This window comes from Vanacampus margaritifer, chromosome 7 (genome assembly GCF_051991255.1).
Source record: "Vanacampus margaritifer isolate UIUO_Vmar chromosome 7, RoL_Vmar_1.0, whole genome shotgun sequence".
In the NCBI taxonomy this organism is placed as follows: domain Eukaryota; kingdom Metazoa; phylum Chordata; class Actinopteri; order Syngnathiformes; family Syngnathidae; genus Vanacampus; species Vanacampus margaritifer.
In genome coordinates, this window is record NC_135438.1 from 14,892,621 (window position 1) to 14,916,777 (window position 24,157).

At 38.3% G+C, this 24,157-nt stretch overlaps 1 protein-coding gene across 1 annotated transcript in view; it reads right to left on the minus strand.

Moving 5' to 3' along the window:
• LOC144055672 (dolichyl-diphosphooligosaccharide--protein glycosyltransferase subunit TUSC3) overlaps positions 1–24,157 on the minus strand; it is a 53,184-nt gene that overhangs the window by 21,474 nt on the left and 7,553 nt on the right. Inside the window, exons 2-3 of the mRNA XM_077571864.1 lie at positions 6,086–6,255; positions 2,583–2,700 (exon numbers count right to left, since the gene is read on the minus strand). Of these exons, the coding sequence (XP_077427990.1) occupies positions 2,583–2,700; positions 6,086–6,255 (288 nt within the window). The remainder of the gene's footprint in view (positions 1–2,582; positions 2,701–6,085; positions 6,256–24,157) is intronic.

Here is a 24,157-nt window from a genome sequence, read left to right on the forward strand (position 1 = left end):
GTGAGCAAAACTGTTCCACTTTGTTAGGTTATACAGATAAATTGCCCATTTAAATCTATCAGAATCATGTAGCTTTTGTACAATTTCCCTTTGCTCTGAATGTTATACAATATGTCTTGACATTTTAAGAGTTAACAGTGTATGTAGAATCATAACTTGAAAAATATAATGTGTACATTTTAAGGTGTATTAATCATTCCTGAGCGTCAATTTTTAGTAGTTAGTAGTATGTTCTATTGTTCTACATTTGTTGTGCTGTTGAGGAAAAAAATTGTAATTTGCTCTGGTCATCATGTCTTTCATTTTATAAAAAAAAAAAAAAGTTCATATATTAATTGTTAGTAATATGTTGCCACACTCTCTAGTTAGCATAGTTTACATTGCAGATTCTTGAAAACTGGCAATTTAAAAACAATGTAAAGTCCTGATTTTGATTTTTTTTTTTGAACAGTACCCCCATCGCTACCCCACCTCACTTTGTCAGTGAATAGTTGCTGATCTATGAAAAGCATGTCCTTGTATGAGCAGGTCTGTGGTGTGAAAAATGCTGGGGCCACTGCCATAGTGCCATATAGCACATATTTGACTGCAAACACTACAAATCAAAAGGGTCCCCACCATCCCAATATGTACCCTGTTCAAAGGGTACAATAGGTGTGTGTACCCTTGAGGTCACTGCCCCAGTGACATCCATTGGACCCTTAAAGGTACAAATTTAGCAATCTGACAGTGAAGTTAATTTCCATCTACAAAAGAGGAATGCCTCACCTCACTAGTGTGAATATGCATTACATGAAGTAGGAGTGCCAACAAAGGCAGGAATGAAGGATTCTTCATACTTTGCCTTAACTGTCTGATGGGCATTCTGGACTGCCCACACATGTACGCGGACAGGCTAACCTAATATTATTAGCATTTGCGTTTATTTCACAATTTCTGGTTGGCTACCTCAAATCTTAATCTTGATATACTTCTGAAAACTCATCATATTTGCTCTACCGATGAGACCAACAGTGATTTAAATCATCAATACTGTATCGGCACAGGCCTCTTGGAATGCCACCTAGGCCAGGTTAAAATACTGGACCCCTTAGTACCTGTATTTGGTAGTCTAAGTGGACCAATAATGCGTACAAATCCACGCCAACCCACATACAGTACATATTGCAAAGTGTAAAGGGGCCTTTTGCAAAGGGCATACAGGCAATTTAACCTAATGGCCTCAACAGTAATCTCATATTCAATTTACAGAGGATGGTAAAAGAGGTTTGAAAGGAAAAATGTAACATTTAACACTTTTTTTAAAATTGTTTTTTTCAATCTTTTGCTCTTACATCCTGACACTTTAGCTGCAAGGTGAATGGTGTTAACGTGGTAACGGTGACACAATTCTAATAATATTTGTCATGACGTGTAAAGTACAGGCCAAAAGTTTGGAAACACCTTCTCATTCAATACATGCTTTATTTCCATGACTATGTACATTGTAGATTCTCACTGAAGGTATCAAAACTATGACGACAACTAGGACAACTAATGAACACATTTGGAGTTATGTACATAACAAAAAAAGTGAAAATAATAAAATAAATACATAGATAAAGAGCCACCCTTTTCGCTATTTACTTTTTTGCACATTCTTGGCATTCTCTTGATGAGCTTCAAAAAACCTGAAAGGGTTTTCCAACAGTCTTTAAGGAGTTCCCACAGGTAAGAATGTCAAGAGTATGCAAAAAAGTAACCAGAGCAAAGGATGGCTATTTTGAAGAATCTATAATATAAAACATGTTTTCAGGTATTTCACCTTTTTTTTTTGTTTTGTTAAATACATAACTCGACATCAGTTCATACATAGTTTTGATGCCTTCAGTAAGAATCTCCAAGGTAATGAGAATAAAGCAAATGCATTGAATAAGAAAGTGTGTCCAAACTTTTGCCCTGTGCTGTATATAGAATATTAGTGTACCACATTGAGATATTTTTACTATATGAGAGTAAACAAATCCTACCACAACACGTTTAAATCGGTTTCATGTAACAGAACTGATGAAGACACAAAATCACAATAAAAGAACCTACCACTTTCTGGAAATAAATCACCGAGCGTTGAATTTTTAACATGGCATAATGTTGCTTTTGAAAGGGCTAATGTGATGTGACCGACTTCAAAAGAAATACAAAGTGTACAATATAAAGTAGCTCTGGTATAAAAACCTGCTACAAACCATCAAGCTAACTTCCCACGCTGGCCTCAGGCAGAAACGTCAATTTCATATTCTTTCCACATATCGATATTGTCGGTCAGTACCCAAATGGATGTTATGTCTTCAAATAGTGATCGATATGAAGCGTTGAAAATTGTCTCAATTTTCTCAAACACCAAGTTGAAACAAATCTGAGTTTCACCAGCCAAAATTAATGAAAGGAATCAATAAGCAAATGCCTTATGGGCCTTGGTTAGTTTGAACACAAGGACAAAATCATTAAAAGTGCAATCATATTGTATGCATTTTGCAAAAGAATATAGCAGTTGTACAATGGATAACACTTGGATAACACTCAAAAAGCAATGACATAGTAACCTGTTGGAAAACATCCGCTCCTTCATCATAGTCCACTACAGTGAAGAACAGCTTGTTAGAGAAGGCAGATGAGTAGCGCCATGAGTTGGCCAGGACCTGGTACTCCTCATTTGCTTGCCTGGAAGATGTAAAAATGACAAACAATTGTAATGAGGTCAAACACCAGATACAAGACAAGCAAAGCATTTAACTGCCAGTTTTAAGTAAAACAAACATATAAAAACAAATAATCATTAAAAAAGTTGCAATACAAAGCATTCTCTTAGCTAGCAAGCACATTACTGTAGGTTGCAGACGTCAGTACTGTACAATTTAAAGAAATTTTCAATAAAAAAAAAAATTCAGACAGATACCAAAGAGCATTCATCAATACCGACACCACTGGTACTTTTATACTTCGAGCTCATGAAAAAACAAAGAGAGAGAGAGTACAAAAGTACCAAAAATTGGTACTGTTGAGTACCGGTATCGATTCCCAGGTACCGAGTATTTGAACAGTACCGGTTCAAATTTGAAAGATACCCATCCCTAGTCTCCAGGCATGACCAATTGAATCCAGAAAGATCAAACATTTACATCAGTGTATGGATGGATTGAATGTAGATCGAAATCATGCCTGAAGAGTAAAATGCTGGGATGCTTCATTAACATAGCAACAGAGCTAACACAATTTAACAGATCTTGTGTTAATTAAAAAAAAAAAAAAAAAACACCTAGTAGGTGCGGCTCGGACGGGGCAGGAGCCACCACTGTTAAACCACTACCGAAACCCACACATCAAAATAACAGTATAAAACTGTTAAGGTTTACATAGCATAATGGAGATTTTTATATGATACTATGAATTATATAATATAATCGCACAGCACTAAATGGGCACAGCCAGCCATGCCTCTCACGAGGTAGATGAGAAGATCAGAAAATGGAACATGTTGCATGTGTACAGGCTTCACTGTGATCACCAGGATTTCATACAGAGCTGTCCATGGTGCTGAAATTCTACAAGTGGTCACATTTTGTATGAGCATACAGAGCTGTACTCTGCTATACTGACCGGTATCTTTTTTGTGTTTTTATTTACACATTATATTATGGAGTTTAAAACAACAAAAAAAAAAAAATCTAGTTGTCACTTTTCAAGGGTAATCTAGACATTTTTTTAAACAATTTGATGTGCCAGCACTTGAAAAGACGGTACTATGATTAATATTGTGTTCATTGAATAAACAGAATGAAAAATCAACGTAAAGGGGGTGCCATGTTTGGTGAAATCATTATAAGCTGCAGACCGGAAGTGATGTCAATGTTCGCTGAGCATACCATTTAATTGCTTACAGATTGGAGAGAGTAATGGATTTTGCAAGTGCTATTGCCCCCTTAGTCATTTAAGCCTAAGTACCCCAAGGCTCAAATGGAAAACAAAACAAAACAAAAATTACTTTAACTCATTCACTGCCTTTGACAAGTATACTTGTCAATTAAATTAAAACGGGGCGAGATGGGGGAGAATCTGATAATGCTCCACTGTAAATGTCAAACATGGAAACAACTTTACTGATGCACATCCACCAGTAGACGACATCATAGCCTCATTTTATATAAAATAAACACAGTTTGATAGTCCATGGGAGTAATGGCTGAATTTTGTGCAAACTACATTTTTCTATTTTTGATTATAAAAGAACGGGACAAGACAGAAAGGAGAGAGTCTATTCTGTCATTTGGCAGATTCGGTTTATATATAATTATTGAACATAATATCGTGTAGGTACTGGGTACTGAAAATTTTCTAAAATGGCTGGCAGTGCTTAACCTATAAAATTCATGTTTATACAAACAGCATAGCCTCACTTCTTTGGTTATTGACATTACAGGTATTACAACTAGGAGTCAAAATATGACTGCAAGTAATGAAGGCTGCTAATTTGCACTGGATAGCAGATACATGCATGTACACGGGGCGTACATGTTAGAAACAACTAAAATGCATTACATTCCGTACAGCCAATCCTCACTGCCATTCGGACCCGGCGGAGTGGGCGGGCATTATGGGGCCAGGCCCGCCCTGGCAGTCAGCTGTGCCCGCCTTGGGTTGGAAGCTGTGTTGAGAAGCCTTGCCAATCAGAAACTTCTTCCTATCTGTCATGTAAACTTGCGTTGCTTCTGTTTCACGTTAAGTATGGCTTGCCAACTAACCATATACTTCCTTTCAAGTTTGGCTTTGATTGACAGCTAAAGCTAGCCAATGACAATCGGGATGCGCGTCGTTTGACACACAAATCTACTTCCGGTTTAGCCAGCGCGCACTCGCTCGCCGGCCGAATGACCGCCCACGTCATATTTATGTAGCAAGCTGTGTCTGCCGCTGCCTTTTTGAGGATTAAAAAAAAAAAAAGTAATGCAAAGCGGCGTATTGTAATGGGAGCCACCAAACGTCAAACTTCGATCCAGGCTGACACAGTTGACATCGCTGGAATTCCAGTAAGTCCTCACGTTAACTTTTATTTTAATCAGTCAAGCCACACACATGGACAAAATTGTCGAACAACACACACTGTGATGCGGTTAAACAGACCCACAAACGCACGCAGGCACACAAACACAACAACAATTTATGTTGTAGGATAAAATTGTTAATCACACTGCAGTACAATATGAGTTCAATTCTGTTTTTTTTTTATTGCCAAGCTTGTTAATGTTGATGACTGTCACCAAGTTCTAATAAAAAATTCACTTTATACATTATCCTCTTAGATTGATATATTTTTAAGTGAAATAAAATAACGCAAAATAAAAATAATTAATATCACAAGTAAATAAAAGTAATATTAATACATTAATAACAAGAAATAGGGAAGTGAATACTTGAAAGTGAATAAGTATCAATAAAATTAATTGCAGCATGCAGACGCCATAAAATACTGAAACAATGCTACGTCTCATGCTGAGTCAAACACCAAAGAATAGAGATGTCTGACAAAAACCAAGAGATATAAAATTTTGTCCATATCGTACAGCCGTAAATTGACCCAGCAAAGGAAGGCTCGCCATTCGCAGATAAAAGAGGCTGGGTCATCCCTTCTGACATAGAAATGGCGTTCGGCTTTGTTGCTAATGCACTTTTGAGTTGAATAAATGCACACAGAACTGCACCATTGTTTTTCGTTTGTCTTTTAGATTTCATGATGACCGATGATAGCTGTAAATGAGATACATTTCCATGCTAATCTGATTGGAAGTTTTGGATTAATCTTTTAACACAGACAAACACCAGTGAAAACATTACCCATTTGGTAGAGTTAATGAGTCATATGTTGTCTAACATTGTGCTATGCTTCAGCAAAGCATATCCAGTCTAATACTGTATGCTGACTCCTTCAGGGTTGACTGACGCAAATCAACTGACAAGAAGATGGATGAATGCCTCTTACTGTAAGTACTGCCAAAATGCAAGCATGTGCCTCTGAACTGAGCTTGAGCTTTGTGTGTATAGGTGCACGTACCGACAGACAGAACACTGCCTTTGAGGCTGCAATGCTGTAAACATAACGATGACAGAGTAGTTCCTGGGTGGGGCTTTGACAAAGCGACGGAACTTGTCACCGTTCATCCGTACAACAGAGCGGCGAGAGGACCACTCCATCATCTGGTCAACCTTCTCAGACAGGAGGTTCTAGAAATAAAGAGGAAGAAAAAGAGACATTAGGTTTATTGGCTAAGATTGAAAAGTGATTGTATAGTGTCGCACTAGACATTGTATACACAGAGATGCCAGCCCCTAACATCACTATATTATTGTCAGGAACATTTGCATGGCAGCCAAGACAAACACACACCGCCAAAAAGACTCCGGACAGCACTACTACTTTCTTTATATTTTTTATAATATTTTCTTTCCTTGAGTGGTTTCACATGACAAAAGAATGCCAAATAATTGTTTTAATTTCAGTTTTAATGTATTCTGTTATTTGTGACTTTTAGAGGAGTGGCTGTGCATCGAGTTTTAGCCATGCTAGCCAGCCAGTCACAGCTTAACGAGTAGGGGTGAGAGTCTTTGAACGTCTCACAATTCGATTCTTTGGTGTGTGATTCGATTCAGAATCGATTTTCGAACCGTTATGATCTACTCCAGTCTGACTCGCTAATGCTAATAAGTGCTCTACTTGCGGCAATTTTATCACTCAAAAGAACGTCTCCACGCTGCAAAAAAACTACTTTTATTGGAATAACTTGACCATGACTTTTTCCTTCCACTCTCTAATTCCACTCTGTAATGTGCCTACAACTTATCAGACCGCGTGGAACCACACTGCCCTTAAGTGGCCAAATCGGGTACAACATGAACAGCGCTCCCAATAAAGGCACACACAATCAAAGACAAGATAGTATAAAATAATTTAAATAAAATTGATTTGGGGACATTTAAAATTGATTCTGAATCGTACTAAATGAGAATCGCGATTCTTATGAGAATTGATTTTTTGGCACACCCCTATTAACGAGTGCACAAACTTGTTTTATTACACTAAGAATGCAATGACAAAAATGAAATTCAACCTTATTTGTTCTTAAATTGAAACCAATTAAGTCAAGTTTGGAGATTTTACCATGCGATGCAACCAAATGCAACTGAACTGGCCCGTAATGTGCAGGCTTCTGTAACCATGAGTGGCCAACCGTCAGCAAATACTTTTTCTGTGATTCAAAATCTGAACACAACAATGCTGAACTCAATGTTCTAAAACGTTTTCTGTCAACTCAAAAGGCTTATTTTTTTCAGATACTTGTTAGTGAGCTCTTCTCCTTTGATGAGATAATCCATCCCCCTCACACGTGTACCAGAGTACCACAATCAAAATTCTGATTAGAGAGCATGATTATTGCACAGGTGTACATTAGGAATGTGCAACTGGCAAGCTGAGCTGTTGCCCGTGAACTGAATGTTACTATAAGCAATCTCTAAAGGTGTTTCACATAATTTGACAGTCTATCCAACCGGGCTTACAGCCGCAGACCACCTTTAACCACATAAGCCCAGTAACTCCCCATCCAGCACCTTCATCTCCATGGTTGTCTGAGACCAGCCACCCAACAGATACTAAAAAAATCGATTTGCATAACGAGAGAATTTCTGCAGAAACCTCTTCAAGCATGTCGTCCTCATTGGGGTCCAAACCTGACTACAGTTTGTTGTTGTGACTGACTTGAGAGGGCAAATGCTCACGTTCGATGGTGTCGGGCACTGTAGAGAGGTGCTCTCATCACATAAGAATCCTAGTTTTCACTCTACAGGGCAGATGGCAGATGTCGTTGTGGATTGAGTGGCTCATGGTGGCGGCGGGGTTATGTTATGGGCAGGCGTATGTAATTGGTGTGCCATGCATCCAAGACCATCACCTCCTGTTGCAGCACGACATTGCACAGCCCCATGTTGCAAAATTCGGGAAAGTGAAAACCCCCCGACAATTCTTGCATTGTCATTATACACTCACTGAACATGTTTGGAATGTCGATTCATGTATAAGAAAGACAGCGTATTCTAGTTCTTGCCACAATCCAGCAACTTTGCACAGCCATGACCAATCTGATTAACTTCATGTAAAGCAGATATTTTGAAAGGCATGAGGCAAATGGTGATTAGTAGTAATTGACTGGTTTCAAAAACTAATAATAATAATAATAATAATAATAATAATACCTAGCACGTCATCGACACTGTATTTTGCCAGACCTTCAAGTGACTCTCACACATCATTGTTATGGCTCCCTATACTTGCTGGCAAGCACACACAAAACATGTTTAATGTGCACGCATTCCAAACAGCCTAGGACCATTAAAAATGTTTATATTTCACCCTAATGAGGACAGAGGCTACAAAAATAAATCGCATCTAGAATGAGAGAGTACACACATGATGAGTGATTATGATATATTAACTGACGCAGATGTTGTGCTTCACTCCAGTATCTCCCCTCTTACAAACATGCATTTAAAAGTTATAAGGTGAGTAAAATACATTGTGCCACTCCAAAGTCTTTCTAAACATACAGTATCTTCAAAATTCAGTTTTGTTCCTGTATATGACTCCTTAATGGTCTGAATAGCCCACCCTATGCAGTATTTTGCAGAAAAATTGCCTGTTTATTTGACCATTTATGATTCAAACATCTTCTAATTAGCAGATTAACACCTTAGCTGTTCACAATGGGTACTTCTGCAAGGATCTGGCCAATAGTTTTCAGACTGGATTCGGGTTCGAATTTCCCGCTATCTGTCTGCGGCTGTGACATTATGCGCATTCTTGATTTGATTCAAACTTAAATTTCCTGCATTCAGCAGCTTTAATGTACTGTAGTCATGGACAATTCCAAGTTTACATCACAATTGCAACATGTCAAAATGGCGGTCTAATGCTGCATTTGAGGACAAGATGATGGTGGGAAATCGTACTTTCCGACTTCAACATCATGAAGTGTGCACAGGAACGTGTAATAAATTATCATTATTTCGGATTATCATTATCTGTGTACAACATTAAACGGTAGGGTACATGAAGGGGAAAAATAATTCTCAAACAGCGGACAACTGTCATATGATTTTTACCAATGTTAGAAGGTCCTATAATCGGCCGATTAAATTGGCAGGGGGATTAATCAGTTGGGCCCTATTAGCATTAAATGTTCTAACCAGTAAGAAGCTTGCTCTGTGCACCTCCTACATGAAAAGCCAACAGCATTCGTTCAAGCCACAATTCTTTCCTCTTTGTGCTCTGAAACTGCTTCTATTGTAAGTGAATAGATCACAGCTTTGGCCATCGGGCTTCAATACTGTTTCCTCCAATTCTCCCATTCAAAAGAGGGATTACTTCAAATTGGCTCAGTGTAACAGCGGACAAAACACTCATCTTTCGCTTAGTTACACACACACACATGCAAGCGCACGCACACAAAGAATAATAAAAAAAAAAATCAAAATAGTAAGAAACAACAAAATATGTATGTATGTACCATCATGGATTGTTTATCTTACACAGAAAACATCAAATTAAATTAGGAGTGAAGAGTAGAATGACAGATTTGACCTTTTTTTGTAAAAGTAGAAGTGTGAGTTTATGTAGCTCAGTGGAAGTGAAAGCATAGGCAGCGAATGAAGTAAAGGAGGCGACAAGAATGGACAAGTGAGTTGACAATGTACAGTGAAACCTCCACATCCAATGTCCTAAAGGTCATAACAATTGAAAATCAGTGAACGCACTAGGCATTGTGTGACTTATGGCGGGTATAGTAAGGATATACTGTAGTAAGTTGCTATATAGTGTCATGTGGTAGTTAAGAGTGGACTTAATAATTAAAATTGGGCATGTACAATAACATACTAGCCTCTTAAATCTTCATTTTAGTTTGAACTATGGCTGTTAAAATTAAAGCGTTAACTCTGGCGATTCAATTCATTAAAGCGTTACAAAATAATGAACTCAGTTAACTCCGTGTGCAGCCAAACTTGGAGTAATTGGCGGGAAGATGAATAAACATGGACTATAGGTAGTTTTACTTTCTGATATGCTTGTTTGATGCTTGTTGGAGATCTATAAAGTAATTTGTGCACTTTGCAGAGCCAAATTCAAATAGCATATTATTTGTACGCCTTGGGCATATCATCACAGAGCAAAATTCCCTGCTCAAGTTACCTCCATGGGGCCTCACAAACTAAAGCTGCAGGAGTGTGCTGCTCGTCAGCAGAACTAAACGAGTAAGTGAGAATTGTTTAAGAGAAAAACGATGGCCTGTAAGTCCATTTTGATTGTTTTGTTTAGCAGTTGTATTTTACTTGGAGAAGTATTCTATTCAAAGATCAAAGAAAGCTATTAGAATAGTCTTTTGAGTCTAAATATACTTTCTATTTCATGATTTGACATTAATTTCAATATTTTACTCAAGTAAATATCTGTTTCAAGCTTTGAAGAAAAAAGTTGAAGCAGAAGTAGAAAAATGTGATTAATGAATTAATTGCGGAAAAGTGTGTGATTAACTCATTCACTGCCATTGACGTCAACAATTCATTTTAACTATTTCTATTAGTTTAAAAAAAAATAAAGTATGAAAACCTATATTTTTTTATTGTACATTTAGAACAGATATAAAATGTGTGATTAATTGTGAGTTAACTAGTGAAGTCATGCGATTAATTAGGATTACAAATTTTAATCACCTGATGCCCCAAATTTTTAATAATGTTTTCGGGGGGGGGGGGGGAGGGGAGGTGTTATTAATTCACTGTCATTGACGTCAACAATTGATTTAAACTTTTTCTATTAGTTTAACTTTTTTTCCACACTTTTGTTAACAAGGGTATGAAAAACAAGATTTTTTTTATTGTACATTTATTTAGAACAAATATATAATGTGTGATTAATCGTGAGTTGACTATTGAAATCATGCGATTAATTACAATTTTAAAAATGTAATCACGTCGCCCCTAATTTTTAATAATCTTTTTTTATTTGTAATGAATTTATGGCAGTGAATGAATTAATTTGTTTTAAAATTGTAATCCTTTGACAGCACTAGTTTGAACACTTCCAAAACTTCTAGTTTGTCTTATTTCTACCCAACTGGTCTAAGATCATAAACGCACAGCCCAAAGCTTAAAATTTGCATTTTGCGCCTCATATAGACACGTTGAAAAGCAACTCACTTATGTCACTTACACGCACCTAGTCAGAGGCGGAAGCAAAGCTATTTGGTTGACAATGCGGGAACAGCAACAGAGTGGGAGCATTCAAGATTCAAAGGCGACCACCGTGGTGTTTAATCATTATAACGTGGAACACCTGACTGTTCGCCAAAGATGCCCAGTTTGAAGCTGCGTAGGACCCAAATAAGGATTTAAAAAAAAATAACATTCCGAAAATCTGTAAGATTGATGTGAATGTGAAAACACCTGTTATTGTACTGAAATAACTGTACTATTATCCATCCATCCATCCATTTTCTTAACCGCTTGTCCTCACAAGGGTCACGGGGGTTGCTGGAGCCTATCCCAGCTGGCTTCGGGCAGTAGGCGGGGTACACCCTGAACTGGTTGCCAGCCAATTGCAGGGCACACAGAGACGAACAACCATACTCACAATCACACCTATGGACAATTTGGAGTGTCCAATCAACCTGCCATGCATGTCTTTGGAATGTGGGAGGAAACCGGAGTACCCGGTGAAAACCCACGCAAGCACGGGGAGAACATGCAAACTCCACCCAGGAAGGCCGAAGCCCGGACTTGAGCTCACATCCCCTGCACTGGGAGGCGGACGTGCTAACCAGTCAGCCACCGTGCCGCCACTGTACTACTATCCATCCATCCATTTTCTTGGCCGCTTTTCCTCACTAGGGTCGCGGGGGTGCTGGAGCCTATCCCAGCTGGCTTCGGGCAGTAGGCGGGGTACACCCTGAACTGGTTGCCAGCCAATCGCAGGGCACACAGAGACGAACAACCACACTCACATTCACACCTAGGGACAATTTGGAGTGTTCAATTAACCTGCCATGCATGTTTTTGGATGTACTACTAGTAACTTTATATTTATTTGATGACTTCTGCTTGCATAGTTTTATTTGGTTGGTAGCACAGCACTAGCACCTTCATTAGATGTCAAGAATCTCTATTCTCATGTGTCATATCTTGTTTGTTATTGATGCTCGTACTGCAATACTAGAGTAGACCAATTCCTCATATGATGTTTCATACTTGGCCAATAAAGATTATTCTGATTCTGAAAAATACATAAATTAACAAAGCTTCGGCACAAAGAAGAAGAAAAGTTATTTCCAGCCTGAATCGTCAGAGGGTGGGTAGCTGTTAAAATGTGATGCAGTGGTTAACTTCTTTTCACATGTGTAGAGTTACTAAGGATGTTGGAACTTAAAAACGGCCTGTAAAATTAATGCAAGTTTTATGACAGCAACAGTGACTATGGAACACAATATTTAAATTTTCATTATTTCCTCTTATAACACTTAATAACAAATTAAGAGTTCCAATAGAATCCTGAAATGGATTGTGTTGGCCCTTTCACATTACGCTATATTGTATATTCAAGCCAACAAATGGTTATATTTGCCTTAATTTGCTTGTCACACATATCTCAGGTTACGACTGAGCGCCTGATGTTGAAGGCAGTGGGATCATATTGCGATATTAACCATATGCCAATTACATTTTCTTGTTCATTTGTCTGTGTGAGCTATTGTTTCCATCTGTCAACTCCATTGAATTAACAAATGAACAAAATTGCACATTTCCAGCTTCAAGTTTGCCTTCCCCAAACTGCCATTCCCAGAAATAACACGAGCTGACAGTAAAGGAAGGGGATTTGTCATCCTAGCTGGCAAATAACAAATACTTCAAATCAAAGCATTTTTCTACTGCCATCAAACATACGTCATCCTGCCCATCACCCTCGGGTGGGATGATTTTGTCTAATTTCTTTTTTCATGTTTTTACATTTTGTGGCCACATAAAAATGCAGCTGTTTCTTTCGGCAGTGCCCAGAAATTTCTTTCAATATCATCTATCTATCATCTGGTCCAGTGATTTCATTAAGCTACACAGCAGCGACAGAAAAAGACGCACATCCGTCTAAATCTACCCAATATCAAATTTAAGAGAGAAAGTGTGAGAATGGGTTTAATCAACAATCCTTAATTTTTTTAAATGGCTTGGATTTTAATGAAGATCAGATCACACGGCATGACCAGTTTATACAGAAATCCAGGGAGTTTTCTTCTTTCAACTGTAGACGCTCAGATAATGTAGAATAAGACAGGATCAGAAACATGTACCCATGTATGTTGATCTAATGTGAACAATACTAATTATATAACTTAAATCTACCCAATATCAAATTTAAGAGAGACAACAATCCTTAAATTTTTTAAATGGCTTGGATTTTAAATGTCATTTTCATATGACCCTCTAAGAGTGCACATGAGGGAAAGAGATGTTTTTAATCTATCAATTCTCAATTTAGGGCATCATTTAATGTTTTTGACAAACCTTTTTCCCCACACAATAAAAGTGTTGGTTGTTGTTTTTTTTTATTCCTGAAACTGTCCACTGTCACTGTCGAGTCCAGCAAATGAGGATCCTCAGCCACAAGCTGGAGATTGGAAAGATTTTCCTCAGATGAGGCATCCCAGTGAACTTCAATAATGGCCACATTTATCATCACATTATACAGTCTGTGCAAGAAAATAGTGATGCTGAAAATGAAGGACCATACTGTCAAACCGCAAAACCCATGAGAAGAGGCAGGCAGTTGTTCAAAAGCAGAAATGTGACACTGTATTGTGTAATGTGATTTGTAACTGGGAAAACTTTATCATGTGAAAACAAAAGTCCTTGGAAGTATGCAAAAAATAGCATATAGTGTTGTAGTGTTGTAGGGTTTGTGCAAAATGCTATTGCAAAATGCTACGGTATTTAAAAAATAAACACGAGACAGCCCGCCAATTCTGTGTTTTAAAATCATAAAAGCCGATATATGGAAAACGCCTTAAGTAAGGGGCACGCCTCAGGAAGATGTCTTCACGCACTGAACAGGGAAGCGCTCGCTGGCCGTCCACTCCTCGTTAAGAAGCATGACGCGTCAGATGGAACTTTTTTTTTTTTATTACATGACCGACAGCCACGACAACGAAGCCAGCCGGCATGACAAAGCCTGCCTGTAAGCCTTTTTTGAAAGTTGTTACAGTGGCTTGAGGCAGGAACACGTCCAATATATGGCCAAGCACCTCGCTAACAAAGTGTTGTGCCAATGAGTGGAAGACACGCGACAGCCCTGCCTACGCATGTTTTCAATAAACACATGAAGAACACACGTGTGTTTTTCGATTTTCAGTTTTAGAAACATCTTGTAACAAAAGCAATTTTTTTTTCCGTGGCGAAGCAAAAGAAAAATCAATAACCACTCATGCAGTGGATTCAAGGTGCGTTCAATGAACAGGCACACAGTAGTAATTTTTTAACCTAATTCTGGTTACTTAATTCTGCCTGTTAGCGAGAGCCACCACATCGTGATAACTTACATTGATGTTTCTGCATTTGGCAATTTATTATTATATTATATTATTAGTATGGGATTTTTTTTTAATAGGTTTTAGGTGAACTGATGAATACACACACGCTCGCACGCACGCACGCACACACACTCACCCACATACAAAAAAAGAAAAAAAAAAAAATATATATATATATATATATTAAAAAAAAAAAAAAAAAAAAAGAGAGCAATGATGACATGTCAAATCAAATGGACAATACTGAGCTCTAAAAAAAAAAAAAAATAATTAACACAGTAGGAAATCACAGGTAAGCATAGAAAAAGCTCAGCCGCCTGACAGAGTGACAGGTTGTGTCGCATTTTTGACATTTCCTTTAAAAAATAAGTCGAGTGTGAATTATTTTGTTACCAGTTTGTAGTATTTGGCCACTGTATTGCCAATATATAAAACAGATTAAATCAAATGCAGTTAAAAACAAGAATATGGCATGCAATGTGAAAGCACATACAGTATATACATAAATATATACACTATAATAATTTGAAGTTTTTTTGTCAGTTTTAATTTTGCTGCTTTTGCTGATGTTTTAGATTTTTGTTCAGGTACCACTTCAGTACCGGTATCGAGGTATTTTATGCAAGTATAGTATCAAAGTCAAAATGTTGGTATCGTGACAACACTAGCTCAACTTATTAAATCCAAAGCTATACATACTTTGCAGTAATGACATTTACTTTCCATGTTGCATTCAGAAAAACATGGGAACATAATTGTGTGTTAGTTTAAGAAAATGGTTTAATGAAGATCAGATCACATAGCATGACCAGTTTATACAGAAATCCAAGGAATTCTGAAGGGTTTTCTTCTTTCGACTGTAGACGCTCAGATAATGTAGAACAAGAAAGGATCAGAAACATACACTCATGTATGTTGACCTAATGTGAACAATACTAATTATATAACTTATAACATACAAATCTGTAAGTGGTGAGCAATTTGTGATCGAAAAAAAATGGGCTGACATGCAATTTTAGGTACTTTTTCATGGTCAATAAAGTGCAGAAATGACCATAAATTAGGAAATTAATACATACATTGCTGGGATAAATCTACCTCTATGGAGTTGGCATTTAGAACATGTTAAAACAAAGAGAGGAGATATTATGATGTCCTGTTAAGGTCTTATTGTAATGACCACTAGACATACCAACCAATGTTTTATTGCGACCTTAGCTTGATGAGGTTGTTGGACATGAACAGGCCACCATACTGACTAAAGAGCTAGAGCGCTTTCAGAATGAGGCGGCAATAAAGCCACTAGAGAAAAGCAGCTCGCCAGAACCTTTATTTTATTTTTTTCTTTGGGTTAATTAAGGACCTCCTTCTTAAGATTACTCTAAAATGCAGTGTAAGAGGCTGTGGTAACTTTTAACGATAGGGAAAGCTAAGTTTAGTTAAGTAGGAAGGTAGTTGTACGAGGGAGCGTGATCGGAGTTTCTGCTGTGCTGTGTAAAGACTAATTGGCTGGTCAGTAATGAGAACAGCTGGGAGGGGGTGTGGCCACCAGTTGCTCAGTTGAAATGAGGAGTGCAATGATCATTCGCAATCAAGCTCCTCATTAGAGACATGATCTGCCAACCATGGTTGAAAAAGCCTTTCTTCTTGTTTCGTGTTTATTTCACTGAAGTCTGCAGTTAAGATGTTAAAGCCCTTTCTGCAAACATGTGAAGAATTTGGATCACTTTGAAAAATATTATTTTTAAATGATTCAAACTGCAAATCCTGATCGCAGCATACTGACGGTTTGGCACCTTTGTTAATTGTTTTTTGTTTTTTTAATTGAATAATTTTCATTTTTATTTTGTAGTTTTGTGTTGTTGTTTTTTGTTTTTTGGGGGGTCTCCCATTTTTTAGGATACAATCTCACTCCATTTATTTTCACGTTACTGAAATGAGGAGTTTCTATATAATAAAAAAAGTTGCATAAAAAATGCCTGAGACAGGCCTATACACAGTATTATCAGATTTAGAGTTGGGGAAAAAAATCTGAAATTTGCATTTATTTCGAGAAAGCAACACAAAACGCAAATGGAAGTGATTTGGTGGAAGGACTCATAATTGTATGTGTGTATGGGTTTGGGAAATCTGTGTATTGATGTGACTGATATCCATGTATCCAAAACTAGCAGGGTAGAACGTCACACTTGTGAATTGGTTATATTGCAGTGACATTCAAATATTATTTTTACTATCTGAAAAATAGTAAAATGGCTAACTTTGCATGTTGTAGATGTGGGAATGTGAGGGAGAAGAGAGGGAAAGAAGAGGTCACCCGCAAAATTAAACTGAATATTTATCCCGACTACAGCTTTATGCTAAACTGACAAAATGTATCATTTTGATATTATTGCATTGTGTGTGTGCGTGTGTTATAGATAACTCATTTTGAGGCTGGATAAACAGCTAGCTAGGAGTGCTTTTCCAAACAAATGGAGGAAGACAGAACCAGGAGCTCTTGCATTTATCCCAGTGACAGTGGTGGGTGGTGAAAATGACTGCATTGAATAAACTTTAAGAAGATCAGGATGACTATGATCTGACATTCCCTAAATAAATAATGTTGTCAAGTATATAACGCTAAATATATGATTCAATAGCTGATAACCATTTTGATTATGATTTGGTATGTCACTGTCTAGTAGGGCTGGGCAAGAAATTGAATTCATTCGATTAATTTGTCATTTTAAGAATCAAATCGTTGAACATGAATTAAATCTTGAAATCAGGGTGCATATACTGTAAATGAATACACTTTTGTCCTCTTCTGGATTATTAAAAGCTGTAGTTTTTAAATTTTTGCACAAGCTATGAATGTTAACTTTGTGGTAAAACTGATTTAAAATCAGTATACCTTATTGTTGGTGTCTGAACATTTGGCACAGGTTTTATTTTTGAATAAACAAAACCTTTAAATGTTTGTTGGGTTTAATGCTTCAATTAAAATTGATTAAAATCAATAAAATTAAAAGTTGATGACAGCCTTCTGCCTGTTCACACAAGGATTAGCTTTCTTACCAATACAACATGACATTTTTATTTTGATGGGTGGATGAATGTTTCATGTAATGTTTCTTTCATTTTTAATTAGCCTTAATAAATTGGTGGCATGATTTATTCCTGCAAAATTGAGAATATGGAATTCAATAAGATATTTGCATGATTGATTACTTAATGCAACACACATAGTTTAAAGTCCTACGTAGAGTGTAAAGAAGCTTTCTGCCACTGAACCACAAAGACTACGTGTTTAATAAGAGATTTATCATTTAACTGTGACAGGCAACATGGACACCCACCAGAACTCCCTTATAGCATTAGAGTTAGGATCCACTTTAAACCTTTCAATCAAACATCATAGTCAGCAATGTGTGTGGCTGAATATACCAGTATGTGTCAACTAGTAGTTATGTATTTTGATGTGAAGCTGAGTAAAAGTTTTAGAGTATGTGTTCAGCCTATGAAGTGTCACAGCAACACAAGGCTGTCCGGGAGGATAAGAGTGTGACGTCTTATCAGCCACAAGCCAGACACACACAAACACACATTCCTGCTCACACATACACACACACACATCCGACATACAGTGTGCACAATAGGAAATCACACTCGCTCATATCAGCTATATAGCAACGCTTGACACGTGTCTCGCTTTGGGAAGAGAGTGTGGGGGCTGGGGGCAACAAGCGGGAGGAAAGGAGAGAAGGAAGTAAAGGCCTGGAAGACAAGGCTGTAAAATGAGGGGTGAAGAATGAAAATGCAAAAATGATGAGGTCAGTAGAAGTGATAGTGGAAAGATAGAGTGGCGGCTAAAAGCATCTTTGGAGATCAAGAACCATTAGGCGAAGGTGGCATTACAGATACAATGTAGCATGGCTAACAGTGCGCTTTAGTAAAACCAGTAAAGTAAGGTCTTAAAGATCATATCGTGGCAAACTCATATGAGGAAGAGGGAGAGGGTCAAAGCACATTGTTCTTCTAAACATCCTTTGTTGAGGCTGATCATAAGTGTCTCAACATAGCAAAAACAAAAAAAGGAAAAACCTACACACACACTGTATTCAGAGTTAATTAATCCTTTCATGCTGTCTGAACTTTCCTCCTGTAAGGTACGTAGGTAGACAGGTAAAAGTCATCCCTGGTGCCAGTCGATTTCAAAATGAATAAAGCCACAAAAGCAAAACATCATGATGGTAGCTTAATCTAAGGTAATGTCACACATGAATGTGGTTCATATGTTTTGTGACAAGAAACCTTTTTTTCCCTCAAGGCCAAATTCCAAAACGTATGACTTCAGAGGTTTTTAACTGTGCATTGACCATAAAAGGGCGCGTATAGTGCTGGGCGATATGGGGAAAAAACTTCTATCACGATATAGGCTACGTTATAGCACAATAACGATATACGACGCTATATTTTCAGTTTTTATATAAAAAAATTATAACACACTAGTGCTGAGCAGTATGAAGATATTTATCGTGAAGACGATTGAAAAAAAATGATCGTGTCATTTTCTTCCTATCGTCATTTGTCACAGCAAAAAGCACACAAAAAAGTGACAGAGAATGCTTGTTTGACAGACAAAAGCATTCATTCTACATGTGTGTTGTATAATTCCATTCATAGAAAAGCTGAAAATAAATCGTTGTATATCGTTATCGTGTTATAACATATAATTTACGTTTTTTTTTTTCGCCCAGCACTACAACACACTATTTATTTTCTTATTTTATTTTGAAGTGACATGAAACAGATCTTTATCAAAAAAGAAATGCATCGAGAAGGGCTGCTATATAAAATTATCAAACTTTCTCAAAAGAGGCACAGTAACCACTGACATATTTTTTTTACAAATGCATTTATGAATCTAAATGGGGGATACAAAAAACGTTTTAGACAGAAATTGTTTAAAAAATTAAAAAAATTATGAGATCTACAGTAATGTCGTTTTGAAAACATTTATTGTGCAGACTTCAAGTCAATATCAAAACTCAGAACTGCAGTGTGAAAACAATTTTTTTGTGAAAGGTAATCACTTTAGTATAGCCTATCCATCCATTGTTTGAATTGCTTATCAAGCCTGTTTTTTAATCTTCCTCCTCCTGGTTGACGTATATGGGACGCCGTTAACAATCACATCACTTCCAGTTTAGCTAAGTGTGTAGCATTACTTTTTCTCCCCAGAGACTCATTAAAAGGCCAGCTGTTTTTCTATTTAAAGTTTGACATGCTCCGCTTTAACGCGGTACTATCGAGAACTTTGTAAAAAGTGTAATCATCACCCATGCACTTAAATTAATGTCAGTTTCATGATAACGTTAGCCCGTCAGTAAAGCGGTTAGCATAGCAAGGCTTCCACACCTTTTCCTCGTTAATCACGCCTCATAATCTGTTTGTGGGAACTTCGATACTTGAAGAAGTGCTTCTTATACGCCACCACGGAGGCTGCGATTACTAATTTAGGAGCGAAAGCGCATTGTGTTTATGTGCAGTATTAGCCAGCCGAAGCTAACAAAACTCGTTACTATAATGCGACGTAAGTGGTAGAACCGATCTTGCCTCGACTTAGTACCCCCGCTTGTAGGTAACGTAAGCATCCCAGCGAACGCCGTTCAATTTTCAGAAAAACTTGCTTCACACAGCTGTCACTAATTCAATGAGCCGAAAGGAGTACCCAGCATACTTTGAGGTCGGCTTAAAAAAAAAGAAGAAAAAATTAATTAATAATTACGGGTTTGTTATTTTAGTTACGTTTTTAAAAGGAGTAGTATTCATTATTTGTATTCTATTAATTTTCATTGATTACAAGCTGTTCAGATAATGGATTGATGTTAGGTTTACTTTGGCACCGTAAGCTTGTAATGTATGACGGCTATGTATCATTCACTGCCATGTCCACTTGTTCAGGCTGCCACCTGGTGACAGCTGTATGAAACAAACATGCAGAATGAATGCTTTTGTCTGTCAAACAAGCGTTCTCTGACACTTTTTTTGTGTGCTTTTTGCTGTAAGTCACAAATGACAGACACGATAGGAAGAAAATGACACGATCATTTTTTTTAAATTGTCTTCACGATAAATATCGTCTAATCGCCAGCACTAGGCACATATATAGATTTTGCCAGATTTTGAATCGAAGGTGCATGACAAACTTTTTAAACTGAGAATGCCTCACCACAGGTGCCCTAAACAAAGCAGGTTGCATCTATTTGGTGTAAACCCGCCAGGAGGACTGGAGGTGTATTTTTTGTTATGTTTCCCTCAGAAAAAGAGCAGGATACAGAGGAGAGGGCAGCAGTGACTCACGCAGGAGAGAAGCCATGAGCAGCCCATAAAAGTGAGTAAAGGGATGCTGAGGATGTCACAGCTGCTGGCTCGTCATAGTTTATTCATAGCCTTTTTACCACTCATATTATCTGTGTTTTCCCATTGTTTTATGACTAAAGTATACCATATAATTGTCAGAACAAGTACAAACTTGATGCTAAGTTCAGCTAGACTTTGAAAACAACAACCTTGTCTTTATAACTGGTAATTTAGGTAACAGCAACTGTACACAGCAAATCGGTCAGTGCTAAATTTCCAGTGTTTGATCAAATACACACTACACAGTAAGCAGTGTTATTTTAACACTGTTAGGATAAAAAGTTACCCTGTCAGAGTAAATTTCCATGAGTGTTGGGTGCACCCTAAATAGCACTCTTGAGTGTTAAATAGACCACACTCTCATTTCCGGTGAAAGAGAAACTTTCCGATTTTTCAGCACGCTGTCGACATTTCAATACCGATACATCCAGTTGTTGTTGTAGGGACGGCGTGGGTCAATGAGTGGTCGTCTCGCATCCCTGAGAGTGTGGGTTCGTTCTCAGGCCAGTATGTCAAAGTATCTTTGAGCAGGATACTGAACCCGCAGTTGCTCCTGATGCTATGTCATCAGTAGTCAAAATGTAAAGCGCTTTAAGGGCCCTGTGAAGCACGGCAAGATTTTAAAAATGCTGTCCGACTTCCAAACTGTGAGATGCCACACGTGACGAGAAAAAAAATCATGGGAGTAACAGTTTTGAACGTATCGTGTGTTACGAGCCAAGTTCATTCATGAATGATTCTTGGTTAGACGGGAAGTCTTGCAAAACCGTCAACCGGCTGCGCGGTGGTTTGTCTTCGGGGCACACCGCACACGTTGTAAAGTCGGACCAAAACAATCCAACATGTTAAATAGCCCCGATTTTAGGTCTGAGTGGCCCAAATGTCCTTCCGTACAGCCGATATTGGTCTGGGCCTTGTGTGGTGCACCACAAGATTATCGTTTGGATGTCGAAGCGCCCTTACGATTGTCAGGAGGGGAAATTCGGGGCTAAAATCGGAACCAGGATTTAGGAGGAAAAGTGCTATATAAATGAAGTACCATTTACCGGAGTCAAGTGTAGTTTGAGTTACATTTTTAACACTGACACTAGTATCAAACTCATGTTTTAACACCAGACTTAAGGGTAGTTTGGCAGAATGTTTAACACTGACACTAGTGTAGAGTACTTTCAACACTGCTCAGTGTACTGTTTACCAGTGTAGATTTTTAACACCATAGTGTTGGAGTAACACTGGTTAAGTGTGAAAAAAAGTAACACTTTGAAAAGTGTAAGATTTACACTCATTGGTGTAGACCAGGGGTGCTCAAGTTCGGTCCTCGAGAGCCCCTAGCCAGCCTGTTTTCCATGTTTCCCTCCTGCAGCACAGCTGAATCTAATAATCAGCTAATCAGCAAGCTGCACAATCATGATCATGAATCAGGTGTGTTAGTGAAGAGAAACATGGAAAACAGGCTGGATAGGGGCTCGCAAGGACCAAACTTGAGCACCCCTGGTGTAGACACTACACTTTGTAGTGTTGGATTTAACATTCTCAGCGTTAACACTGGCAGTTTTGTTGTGTATACATGCTATGCTAAAAGCCACAGTGAACGCAAAGCACTCACATTTGAACTTCCCATCACAATGGAATGCATGTTGGTTTTGAGGAGTGGTGTGAAAGAAATCATAACTAAATGCATCCTTGATTTTTTTTTTTTTACGTCCAGTCATCCACGAGCATGAAACGCACAGCGCCGTACAAGCTTCAATAGTTACTGACGTGTCATATTGACCTATTTTGCATGTCTGTGCTTCCCAGACTGCAATGCACTGCACTAAGTCCATCCATCCATTTTCTTGGCCGCTTTTCCTCACTAGGGTCGCGGGGGTGCTGGAGCCTATCCCAGCTGGCTTCGGGCAGTAGGCGGGGTACACCCTGAACTGGTTGCCAGCCAATCGCAGGGCACACAGAGACGAACAACCACACTCACATTCACACCTAGGGACAATTTGGAGAGTTCAATTAACCTGCCATGCATGTTTTTGGAATGTGGGAGGAAACCGGAGTACCCGGTGAAAACCCACGCAAGCACGGGGAGAACATGCAAACTCCACCCAGGAAGGCCGAAGCCCGGACTCGATCTCACGTCCTCTGCACTGGGAGGCGGACGTGCTAACCAGTCAGCCACCGTGCTGCGCACTGCACTAAGTGAGATTGCTAAATAGGCTTATTAATATGTAATAAGTTGTCCCTAGAAGTTTTCAGAGGTGGCCCAAACCCAGCACTGAATTTCTTTTATTTCTAAAACAACTCATAAAGTAGACAAAAGACATAAGGGGAGAGGGAGGAATAACAGAGAAGTAAAATGACTTGTAAGCCATCCGTCACGAAGTAAAAAACATGGTACTACTGCATCAATAATTCACATAACTACACCTAATGAGTGCGACCCAAACAAATCACGCCTGAATTACAGCTGCTTTTTAGCTGTGCTCGGCTTGGACTGTCACTAAAGTGAGGAAATGAAGGGAGGAGAGATGTAATATTCATCTCTTAACACTTGAAACATACACATTTATTTTCATGAGCAGAAAGGGATGGAGAGAATCAACAGAGACTGACTGAGAACCGGCATGCATGCATAAGAGAGGAGCGAGAGAGTGGAATACTAAAAGTAAAAGACCCATTTCACAACAAACAGAAACTGAGGCAGAAAAGGAAAGAGAGAGAAAAGTCATGAAAGGAGATTCTGTCCTTCCTTTTAGTGGAATAAGCAACTGCTGCTGAAGTGCAGGTGATAAGTGAACATTCACAACAGCACCCACAAATCCATGGAACCACAATTCAAGTTTTCCACACAGCACAATCACAGTCACTGCCTTGTCTCTAAAATGGACTTTAAAGCGGGGGCGGCAGAAGCTCAGCTTGTAAAGACTTTTAGCCGAAAACAAGGAAATGGGGACTAGTAGAGGTGTGAGTCTACTTCTGTTGAAAAAGTGACAAAGCACCCCGAAACTGCTCCCATGTTTCTCTTTGATTGGATTCAAATGCACTGAGCAATGCTGAGACATAAACAAGCAGAAGAATGAAAATTGCATTTTTAGTAGGGTGTG